This window comes from Cydia fagiglandana, chromosome 12, assembly GCF_963556715.1.
Source record: "Cydia fagiglandana chromosome 12, ilCydFagi1.1, whole genome shotgun sequence".
NCBI lineage: Eukaryota > Metazoa > Arthropoda > Insecta > Lepidoptera > Tortricidae > Cydia > Cydia fagiglandana.
In genome coordinates this window covers 9,409,370-9,421,988 of record NC_085943.1, presented here as the reverse complement: position 1 = coordinate 9,421,988, position 12,619 = coordinate 9,409,370, and the positions used below count along the sequence as shown (strand labels likewise).

The 12,619-nt window shown below is 42.1% G+C and overlaps 1 protein-coding gene across 1 annotated transcript in view; it reads right to left on the bottom strand.

Moving 5' to 3' along the window:
- The window catches only part of LOC134669555 (chondroitin sulfate synthase 1), a 63,534-nt gene extending 54,533 nt beyond the window's left edge, over window positions 1-9,001 (bottom strand). Inside the window, exon 1 of the mRNA XM_063527164.1 lies at window positions 7,828-9,001. Within this exon, the coding sequence (XP_063383234.1) occupies window positions 7,828-8,586 (759 nt within the window). The 5' untranslated portion in view covers window positions 8,587-9,001. The remainder of the gene's footprint in view (window positions 1-7,827) is intronic.
- Between the last annotated feature and the right edge of the window lie 3,618 nt (window positions 9,002-12,619).

Here is a 12,619-nt window from a genome sequence, read left to right as displayed (position 1 = left end):
TCAGGAGTTAAGCCACCGTTAACAACCGATTATCAATATTTATTTATCAGTGCAACTTATCGAAATTTATCAATTTTATTAGTAAGGAATAAGCAAAACGAAGTCTGAGCAGAGTTGTAAGTGTTCAAATATTCAGTTTATCTTATCTCTACATGTTCCCTATTCTACTGCGCGGCATAGAATGATAAAGCGAAGACTGATCGCATCGTCACAAACGTTCTATATGATTTAATAGGTACCTACAATATCTGGGAAGAGGAGTTTGTGGAGAACCATAGAAAACAGAAGAGGAAAGATGCTTGGACACCTGCTACGACACGACGAATTTATCAAAAATATCATTGAAGGGAAAGTCGAGGCAACGAGACGGAGGGGGAGACCAAGGAGAACGTACATAGATCAAGTAAAGGAAAAGCTCAACGTCGTGTCGTATCAGGCTATCAAGGAGACGGCGGAGGACCGACATACATAGAAATCGCTCCACCGACAAGTCTAACTCTTAAATAAATGATGATGATGACAATATCTGGGAGACCGAGCTTTGCTCTGAAAACATATAAAAACTCAAAAATGCGCGATTTCTCAGAGATAAGACCTAGCTAGATCGATTTTTCGCCCCCGAAAACCCCCATAACAAATTTCGTTTAAATCGTTAGAGCCGTTTCCGAGGTCCCCGAAACATATAAATAGGTACGTATACAAGACATTGCTCTTTTAAAGGTTAATAAATATATAAATATGTACCTTTAAAAAAATAATTAATTAAATTTAATACCTTTAATAGTTAGGTAATCTTAATAGATTAAAAGTATACGTATTATTGTAACATTGTCACGCATGTTTCTAGTCAGACATGAACTAAGAAACGAGATCCAAACGCGAGTTTCCTTTGGTGATGCTGCCAAATTATTTTTAACACAACAACGATCCGCCAGACCCAAAAACTCGTTAGTAACTATAGTTCGTTTTTTTAGCATTAGAAATAAGGTAAACAATCTTGATGTGTCTTTTAATTGAAAAACACATTTTAAAAATAAGTTGCGGCAAACATGTAACAATTATGAATCTAATACGATCATTTATATTCTTCTGCTTTCATATGTAATAGTTTTATATTTTTATAAAGCGTTTTTCAATTAAAAGACATGCCAAGATAGCTTACGTTCTTTGAAATTCTTTCTAATGCTAAAAAAACGAACTATAGGTAGGTACATAGTTTATTTTATGAATGGCACGGGTGAGGATCCAAAACGAGCGCCCATTGTGATTCTAATGGATCTACTTTGTGATGATAAACGGAATTCGAAAAAAGTACTGACTAAGAAAAAATTCTATCTATTATAATTAAACTTCTAGGAACGAATGCATACCTTAATGAAAATAACCAAATAATTAAGGAAACAAATTAATTCCTACCATCTATAAATGTATTTACAGAGTATATTACATGTACTTCGTAGTTAAATTAATTTCTTCATAAAAATGTATATGAGACATTTGTATTTTGGTGCCATTGAATTCGCCTTATTTCCCCAAATATAGTATACCATTTATGTAAATTTTTATAATTTATTAGCTTTAAGTGGGGGCACCTGGAAGGCCCGCCTAGCGTTTTAGGACCACATTATTTTATAGTTCACATTCAATTGTTAAACAGGCCACTAACGAGCCTTCCAAATGGATGCGCCGTTACAATGGATTCATCCAAATGGACGGAATCCTAATATTAAACATTGTACTTTTTTGACATTCACGGACCGATTTTGGATTGCAGCGACCCTTATTGGGGCTGTTGGAAGGCTCGTCAGTCACCTTTAGATTGTTATACGTCAAGTAATGTGTCAAATTGGGCCTACAAAAGTTTAATTTTTTTGCCAAGGTCGTATGTTGTAGGTATTCGGAGGTACATATTTAGTTTCGTAGCAATCACGCAAGCTAACACAGTGAATACTTAGAAAAATAAATGTCTTTTGAGCCGGTTTATTCACTCTGCCGTAAATATTCGTTATTATTATTTTTTCCTTACTAAGATATATGAGATGTACAGCCATATATTCTCATACGTTTATTTTGAATGACAAAGTTACTGCAGCAACTTACGCATGTCTATATTATATAAAGCCGCAACCCGACTGATTGATTGACATGATTGTTCTCCCAGAAGGAGGTTCGTGGGGTATTCGAGTTTGGTACGGTCGTATAGAGGGCGGTCTGGTGACCTCCAGAAAAATCCGACTTTTGGTCTACCGTCTTTCGTCATAAAAATGTTGAACGGCCCGGCTAAACGGTTAGACTTGGTGGGGGGGTGCTCGACCAAATGTCATAGAGGGACCCTGGCAGTTTTTGACGCCGCCATTTTTTTTTCAAAATGGCCGACTTTTTTTTTTTAATTTTTTCAAGTTTGTCCTAGCGCGCTGAAATTTTGGTCACGGAATCTCGGAGTCCCCTAGATTCCTACGAAAAAAAAATTTTTGGAAAAATGCTCTAATTGTTGAAAAACTGGCCACTTTTGTTTTGTATGGCAACTTTTAAACGGTGCCAGATAGGTGGGGGGTGCTCGACCAAATGTCATAGAGGGCCTCGAGGCAAAACAAACTGCATTAAAAAAAATTCAAAATGGCCGACTTTTTTTTTTAAATTTTTTCAAGTTGGTCCGAGCGCGCTGAGATTTGGCATGGCGAGAGATAGAGGCCTCTAGATACCTACGAATAAAAAAATTTTTGGAAAAAATCCAAGATGGCGGAAATAATGAGCATTTTAATTTTGTATGGAAACTTTTAAACGGTGCGAGATGGGTGGGGGGTGCTCGACCAAATGTCATAGAGGGCCCCGAGACAAAACAAACTGCATTTAAAATTTTTCAAAATGGTTGACTTTTTTTTTTTAATTTTTTCAAGTTGGTCCGAGCGCGCTGAGATTTGGCACGCGGCAAGCTTGCGGGCCCAAGATTACCATGTGAAAAAATTTTTTTGGAAAAATCCAAAATGGCGGCGGATACGGGCCAAATTCAAATTTCCAAGTAGGTTAAGCGAGCCCGAAGGGCGAGCTTCAGGCTGGGAGGCCGAAGGCCGACCCGGCGGAGGGCCGTCAGGCCCGGAGCTTCACCCCGAATGTCCAAGCGTGCCCCACCCCCAGTAATTTTGGGCGAGGCCGAAGGCCGAGCTGCGGGAATGACGAACAAAGCAAAATCCTATACAAAAAGTGTGTTAAGCGAGCCCGAAGGGCGAGCTTCAGGCGGGGAGGCCGAAGGCCGACCCCGGCGGAGGGCCGAAGGCCCGGAGCCTCCACCCCGACTCCCAAAACGCGAGGCCGAAGGCCGAGCTGCGTGAATGCAGTTCCTGCAAGCGTTCTACAAAGTCAACTGTCTTGATAAGCGAAGCCGGCGGGCCGAAGGCCCGACGGCGGAGCGTCGAGGCTCGCGAAGGCCGAAGGCCGAGCTCCGCGTAGGGCCGAAGGCCCGAAGCGTCACACGAGAGGGGGAAGTTGGAGCTTAAACACGACCCAATAGGAAAAGTGTCTTAGACAAGCGAAACGGCGGGCCGAAGGCCGAAGGCCGTAGGCCCGACGTGAGCTTGTCAAGACACTTTTACTATTGGGTCGTGTTTAAGCTCCAACTTCCCGCTTACGCCCCAAAGCAAAACCAACCCTCCAAGTGCTTCGAAACCCAGCGAAGGCCGAAGGCCGAGCTCCGCGTAGGGCCGAAGGCCCGGAGCGTCCCTTTCGATTTCCCAAGCACGCGAGGCCGAAGGCCGAGCTGCGGGAATGAAGTGCTCTCACGCGGATCTTTTCGTCTTAGCAAAAGTAGAAATTCATTTAATTTTCCCTTTGGAAAACAAACTACTACACAATTACAACAGCAACAACAACATTACCAACAACAACACATCAACAACAGCACCAACAGCAAACAACACGCGTACCGCGGGGCCCTCGGGCCCCGCGCACAGGGCAAAATCTAGTCTATATTATATAAAGCCGCAACCCGACTGATTGATTGACATGATTGTTCTCCCGGAAGGAGGTTCGTGGGATATTTGAGTTTGGTACGGTCGTATAGAGGGCGGTCTGGTGACCTCCAGAAAAATCCGACTTTTGGTCTACCGCTTCCGGTCAGAAAAATGTACGACGGCCCGGCCAAACGGTGGGAGGTAGGTGGGGGGTGCTCGACCAAATGTCATAGAGGGACCCTGGCAGTTTTTGAAGCCACCATTTTTTTTTCAAAATGGCCGACTTTTTTTTTAAAATTTTTTCAAGTTTGTCCTAGCGCGCTGAAATTTTGGTCACGGAATCTCGGAGTCCCCTAGATTCCTACGAAAAAAAAATTTTTGGAAAAATGCTCTAATTGTTGGAAAACTGGCCACTTTTGTTTTGTATGGCAACTTTTAAACGGTGCGAGATAGGTGAGGGGTGCTCGACCAAATGTCATAGAGGGCCCCGAGACAAAACAAACTGCATTAAAAAAAATTCAAAATGGCCGACTTTTTTTAAAAAAATTTTTCAAGTTGGTCCGAGCGCGCTGAGATTTGGCATGGCGAGAGATAGAGGCCTCTAGATACCTACGAATAAAAAAAATTTTGGAAAAAATCCAAGATGGCGGAAATAATGGGCATTTTTATTTTGTATGGAAACTTTTAAACGGTGCGAGATGGGTGGGGGGTGCTCGACCAAATGTCATAGAGGGCCCCGAGACAAAACAAACTGCATTTAAAAATTTTCAAAATGGCCGACTTTTTTTTTTTTTTTTTTTCAAGTTGGTCCGAGCGCGCTGAGATTTGGCATGCGGCGAGCTTGGGGGCCCAAGATTACCATGTGAAAAAAAATTTTTGGAAAAATCCAAAATGGCGGTGGACACGGGCCAAATTCAAATTTCCAAGTAGGTTAAGCGAGCCCGAAGGGCGAGCTTCAGGCTGGGAGGCCGAAGGCCGACCTCGCGGAGGGCCGTCAGGCCCGGAGTTTGACCCCGAATGTCCAAGCGTGCCCCACCCCCAGTAATTTTGGGCGAGGCCGAAGGCCGAGCTGCGGGAATGACGAACAAAGCAAAATCCTATACAAAAAGTGTGTTAAGCGAGCCCGAAGGGCGAGCTTCAGGCCGGGAGGCCGAAGGCCGACCCCGGCGGAGGGCCGAAGGCCCGGAGCCTCCACCCCGACACCCAAAACGCGAGGCCGAAGGCCGAGCTGCGTGAATGCAGTTCCTGCAAGCGTTCTACAAAGTCAACTGTCTTGATAAGCGAAGCCGGCGGGCCGAAGGCCCGACGGCGGAGCGTCGAGGCTCGCGAAGGCCGAAGGCCGAGCTCCGCGTAGGGCCGAAGGCCCGAAGCGTCACACGAGAGGGGGAAGTTGGAGCTTAAACACGACCCAATAGGAAAAGTGTCTTAGACAAGCGAAACGGCGGGCCGAAGGCCGAAGGCCGTAGGCCCGACGTGAGCTTGTCAAGACACTTTTACTATTGGGTCGTGTTTAAGCTCCAACTTCCCGCTTAAGTCCCAACGCAAAACCAACCCCCCCAAGTGTTTTCATAAGCGAAGCGACGGGCCGAAGGCCCGGCGCTGAGCTTCGAAACCCAGCGAAGGCCGAAGGCCGAGCTCCGCGTAGGGCCGAAGGCCCGGAGCGTCCCTTTTGATTTCCCAAGCACGCGAGGCCGAAGGCCGAGCTGCAGGAATGAAGTGCTCGCACGCGGATCTTTTCTTTCTAGCAAAAGTACAACTTTATTTATTTCTCCCTTTGGAAAAAAAACTACTACACAATTACAACAGCAACAACAACATTACCAACAACAACACATCAACAACAGCACCAACAGCAAACAACACGCGTACCGCGGGGCCCTCGGGCCCCGCGCACATGGCAAAATCTAGTTATATTATGTACATTTGTACGTAAATAATTTATCTGTCTTTTATCGAATCTCTTCACCCCTCTCCGCGATGTTGATTCTTTGAGAGCAAATCACAAGATAGGCCGGCTGAACCGGTTTCAAGAGACGCCAATTTCAGTTTTCGAGGAGACTTGTTTCGAATTCTGTGCAAAATTCGAAACTTGTTTAAATGCAAGTATACTTAACTGCCATTTATCTACCTACTCGTACCAAAGAAAAAAAAACCAGTTTCGCGAATCGCGATGTGTATCAAAATCAATATATTATGTTATTATACCTACACAACAATAGAAATATCCACTTTTGAACTTATTTACATCTTTAATTAGTTTATTTGCCTACGCATATCGCTATTATAAATAATTGTTTATGAAGTGTCATAAAACTGGTCGTAAATAAAACTTGTGAATAGATAAACCTTGACATTTACTGATGAGTACCGGCTTTACCTACTGTTGAGTTTACACTACCTACTGGTTATTGTTAACAAAACAAACATACAACAACACAAGGTAGTTACTGTACCTACATTTAAGTACTTTGTACAAAAAAAAAATTTGCCACAACTACCAAAAAAGAAAAAGATAATACACGAGAGAAAAACAAAATACACTTCATTTCACAAGGACGTTAAATATACAAAGTTTTTAATTTTTTTTTTTCAATTTAATTTCAATGTCAATTGGAGTGAATGAATACAGGCACTTAAATAAAATGCGGATGCGTGTGCGTAGACGTGCACGTGCGCGTTGTAGTATACAGATAATTATGAGAGACAGCACACCGCTTGCGTGACGTGTGCGTGCAGCTCCGGCTTTTTGCGCGTCACGCACACGCAGCCGGTGTGCTCAGGCCTTAAGATTCAAAAGCGACTGCGCCGGAATTTCAGTCCGTAGAAATCAAATCGCGCTCGAAGCAAAAAAAATTGCTCAACGACAATACAATCGGTGTTTAGCTCATATCTTAGGCATCCCGACTACATACTATTTCTACACAGTTCTGAATAATTGGTTTAAATCGAGACCATTTATTTACAACCTTCTCAGGTGAATGGTCCGCATGTACTTTAAGACTACTTAGTACCGATATTAATTTTATTGCAGCAGTAGACGACCACACCACGACAACTGCTAGTACTGCAACCCACAGCTCGCGGCATTGCCTAACCGACCGCCCCACTTTACTTGTCATTCAATTGTGTTAACAGCAACAAACTTGAGTTCACTATTATACCTACATATAATTATATTTGACCATTGAACTTCTTTGCATTTACATCCACGATCAGTTACGTTTACATCCAACTCGGTTGTGATTTTACCTCATTCTTAAATAGATAGTGTTAAATTCATAACACTAATTGAGTTTATTTCTTTATACGTATTGCTTCTGTTAAAGATAGGCAGGTAGATTAAAGCCCGGTTGCACCAACCACACTTGACGTACTGACCAACGTTAATTAGCCGTGAACTATGAAACTTCTCATACAACAAAATTTAGCGAACGTTGTAACGGTGACATATGGTTTGGTGCAACTGACACTAAGGCCCACTTGCACCATTCCACTAACCCGGGGTTAAGCGGTTAAACTATTAACCTAGTGTCAAATTGTATAGATAACCATGGCAACTCCTGGTTTAACCGGTTAACCCCGGGTTAGTGGAATGGTGCAAATGGGCCTAAGTATTTAGGTAGGTATATATATTTAATTGTTTTGAAAAACGATGAACCCGAATTATCATTGAGTACAGTGAAAAATTTGGGTGGATACCTACCTTTTATGTAGGTAGGTACCTATTATGCTCAGACGTCGGAAATGTGCACCATATTAAGCATTCAATTTGTCAAACAAAACAATGCTCGTCGTAAACCCGTTACTCATGCGTCATTGCCTCACGTCGCCAAATCAAGTCATGATTACTGCCTATTATCACAATATAGCGTCTACTCACGTCATAACTCCACGTGCACGACACCCCGGCGAACTTGGCCACGCACCTTCCCAGCTCCACATCCTCGTGTGTCGTGTACAGGTGTTTCAAACAGTACTTCACGTGAGGGGCCACCCTCCTCAATGTCTCCCTCGACATCATCACTCCCGGTCCACCCATACAAAAATTCTCATTATAATCCAAAGCCAAAGCGTCACGCTCATCGTTAGTCCCTCTCCCCGCCTGACCGATGAACTGTGGCTTCCTACTGTCCACCGAACGCAAAAATTCACCCAACTTATCACCTCTCACGTAAATGTCATCGTCCGCGCGCATATACCACTCAAACCTATCACCGTACTTCTCGTACATGTATAACAACATGAGGAACGACTTCTTCTGTGGCGGGTAGCTGTCGTCCACATTCCGCAGCGGCACCAGCGGAAGCCCCGGGGCTCGAGACACCTCCGAACTGAAAAACGCTATCCGACCGGGCAAGTCCTGGGCCCACGTTTCCATCACAGCCTTCGCTCTAGTATTCAAATACTGCTCGGCAGTCATCACTCCTACAAACACTAAACTCCTATTGGAATTCTGGATAGTCTCTTCCGGGCTTAAATCTATTAAAGCCAGCGGGTCCGGCGATATAAGTTTTGCTGCTTCACATGCTTCTATAGAGGTCCTCGAGGATGGCTTTAAGCAGAGCTTGAGGAAGACCCCGAGGGTGACGCCGGCGACGACGCCCGCCACCAGATGCATCCACTTACTCCTGCGGGGCATCTCGACGACACTGCGGGATCAGTAGCTGCCTGTTACCCAGCGTCGACATGTGCGCATTCCAGGAATAGCCTTTTTATCCCTTTTTTGTAGCCGGGATACATTAGCAGGCGGCTTTTTTGTTCGGTTTTCGCTCCCATCGGCGGGGAGCGATCACATGGTCGGCGAGCGTTCTCGTAACACTAATGTTGTCTCACTATCGGCCGAATATCGGATTCGCAGATTTTATCGGCGACGCGGCGAGGCGGAGCGAGCAGCGTAACGCGAGACGTTCATGTTGGGTACAAGTTCCGATAGCGGAGCGCTACGGGCATGCGGCTCGAGCGCGGGCCGACGGCAGACTGGCCTGCTTGTAACCTGCAACTTTCTGTCTCCGTCGCCTTCGCACACCCGGTGTTATCTATCCGTGTACTCGTTCTTTAAACTTTAAACGAAGCGCCAGACTATGCATATTGCCGGCATCGGGGCAATCCTGACAGCTGGATTGTTGACGTCCATCCATCTGACGTCGCGAATGCTGCGACACATTCCGAAAGCGTATCGTTTATAACAGGTCAAGTACGACCAGACGGAAAAATGTACAATAAAAACTTTTTCAAAATTAAGCCACATTACATAATATTTCCAAATCTCTGGAAAGCACTTTACAAATAAGTACCCATGCCAAAGGGTTAAAGTACGGATTAATAATAATTAAATACTTATGCTAATTTACCTAATTAATAACTTCCCACATGAACTACACCCGACATACCAATAATACAAACACTTCGCCAGTCGCCTACCTGTCTAAGTCCCAGCATCGGAAACACATGTCTTATCCTCTGCTCTTCAATATTGTTCTCTACCTACTTGTGTGAAAGCATAATGTTGAAAAGCAGCCAATTGTGCCAGATTTCAATGGACTTGATCCATTCATAGCGGTGTGTGACAATGCCCACATTGCCCACTGTCTGCATTGTTTGGGTGATTCCCAGTAGTTACCACCACAATAAAGTGGTAAGTACAGTCGCTGCAGCTTTATGTCGTTTGCAAAAGGTTCACCGTGGGTTCACCGGCAACTGAGGGTTGATAATGTAACTTCTCTAAGATCCGGATATAACCTTATTGTTGACCAACCGGACGCGGACAGTGCGAAGCATGGAGACTTCTAATTAAATTTTTAACCATGGTGCTTTTACTGACGGTTGAACCTATAGTCCTACACTACCGATAGTACCGATGTTAAAAATTCCACTAATCCGAAAACTGAACAAAATGCAACCCAGGTTTTTGGGGCGCAATAACATTTCAGTGACTTAACGCTATTAAAACAATGAAATACTTATACAGTTGTAAATGCAAAAGCATCTACAATACAACTACGAGTATTACGAGTAACCTACTGATGACGCCGGTTTTAACATTGCAATCTCGCAGTGACTATTAGGCGTCGGCGGCGTAGCACGGTGGCGTTTTTATCCCTTGTCACCATACCTGTCACTTTCTAACAAGTATGTAAGTGCGAAAGGGACGCGCATAGTGATAGTCGATAAAAATGGAACCGTGCTGCGCCCGCAGGCGTGATAAACTTTGTCGTGGCGCTCGTCAATTATGGTTAAACCGTAGCAAATTTAGTTAAGCTCTATTTTACTTAATTACTTATTATCTTCTCGACGTCTCCTTTCCTGCTTCTCTGCTAGACTAACAGCCTATTATACACGGTGTAACATGAGAAAACCGAATAATTTTACCCACGCATTTCTGAGGTCAAAAGAAGTAAAAAATGTAATATGAGTTTAGGTCAATTTCGCCAAAAAAATTTTTTTTTGTTTTGTTTTTTTTTCAATTTTTTGAATGTATTTGTACATTAAATATAAATGTTATTAGTAAACTTGTCACTTAAAATTGATTTTTACTTTCTTTTTTCGTAAACCCTTTTTGCAAAGTGTTACTTGTAACTTTTTGACATCTATCAATAAGGATATTTAGACTACGTCCTATAGCTGCAACATTACCTTCAAAAAAGCCTTCTACATTATGTAACAACAAAAACATGTTTATTTTTAAATTATTATTATCTCTGGAACTACGCGTTTTTTTAAAAAGTTTATAGGACATTTTTGTCTCTAAATATGATCAGGAATACGCTGTTATAATTATTCGGTTTACTCATGTTACACCGTGTAGTTAGCTAGACTTTTCTCAAGTTCTTGCGATTAGCTGTTTATGAACGTAAGATCTAATTTTGCCTCGTTTATAGCACATGTTCCAAGCCTGAAAATTGTGCCACTTCTACTAAGAAGGAACTACGCTATTCCTTAGAATCGCGGAAACAGTTGATTGTTAAGTTAGTGTACAACGTATAAGCATCCATTTGTATTAGTAAACTGCGGACAAGGCGATGCTAATTTGTGCTAATGCTCGGGTAAAATTAACGGTAGATGCTTAGTTGCAAGTTAGTTGGTAAGTGGTACCTAAAACTGGAAAGTAAGATCGCCGTCAGTGTCTGATCACAAAGACAAGAAAGTGTGAACACATGTAATTCATTCTGCGATGAATTATTACTGTTTTTTTTTATATCTTCCTCGTCTTAGTATGTTCTTGCTTAAAGTAACTTTAGTAACGTTTTGGCAACCTAATTGATTGATTAGGTTGAATTATTTTTACGACTATGACGCCATCTGAAATTCTGAATTTCTTACAACTTTTTCGTTCAACGAAAAGCGATAGGTAATCAAATAATACTTAGTATAACTTAAGTTCCAAGAAACTCCGGTTTCAAAGCCGCACGCTTTACCGCTAAGAATAGGCTACCAACGACGCTTCACTTTCTATTTTACCTAACTTACCTATTCGAGAAACTGCATGAACATTTAAAAATACAAGTAATACAATAAGTACATAACATATTCACTGTAGGTAATTGTTACCACACCCACGTATTTACAAACATTCAATAATTTAACACCAAAATTCACATCTTTATTTAACTTCAAAAACTTCACAAAACCCTTATCTTGCCGAATCTTCTTGACATTGACCTACTACCGCCGAGCTAGATGATAAAACTTACAAAATTCACGCCTCATTATATCTTCATTAAGTACCTATTGTAGAAGCAAAAGGGCTGAGATGAAAATAGGACCTTATCTTGATAACGGTAAGGTTGAATTTTGATTTTATGGTAGACGTAGCGTAAGAGTTGAGTTGAGACCACGTGTGCTGCTGACACCATTCTGTGGAATCGTTTTGAGGATGAATGTGTTGTTTCAATCAACACCCTCGGATTAGGATTAGAAAACCGTAGCCAAATTGATAAACCAAATACTTATTCAGTTTTTAAGGTGACGGGGCTCTGGATAACCACTATTCGCTAACGTCTGTGTAACTTACTTTCTCTGCGTCTCGCTCTTACTGGCATATTAGTGCAAGCAAGATACCTATGTAGAAAGCAAAAAGAATAGATAGTATAGAGGGGTCCTGTCATAGTACATTTTGTAGTCACTGTAAAATTACTGCCATCTATCGACACACGACTAAAACTCAAAATAAACACGTATAAAATTATCAAAAAAAAGTTTATATATGGAAAAAAAGAATAGATAGTATAGAGGAGTCCTGTCATTGTCAATTTTGTAGTCACGGTACATTTACTGCCATCTATCGACACACGATTAAAACTTAAAATAAAATTGAAAATGTATAAATGAATTAAAATATGTTTACGGATATATGATTATTAATTTTTATTGTTCCACACTGACCCATGTTCTTTCACTGATACGTGTTAAAATTGTTAAATATCAAACGGTGTCGCCAACGCCATCTAAACGACAATAGGCCAAAGGTATATGGCGCCATCTATTCGAGAGTGACTTTTGCTTGACATCCGAGGCACGTTTTTTTCTTAGACTTTATTTATCTTATACGGAGTTATATATATCTCTGATATGGATAAATGATTTTATTATTTTTATATCATTTTGACCCATGTTCATTCCTTGATATCTATGTGTTAAAATTGTTAAATATGAAACGGTATGGGGTCATCCAT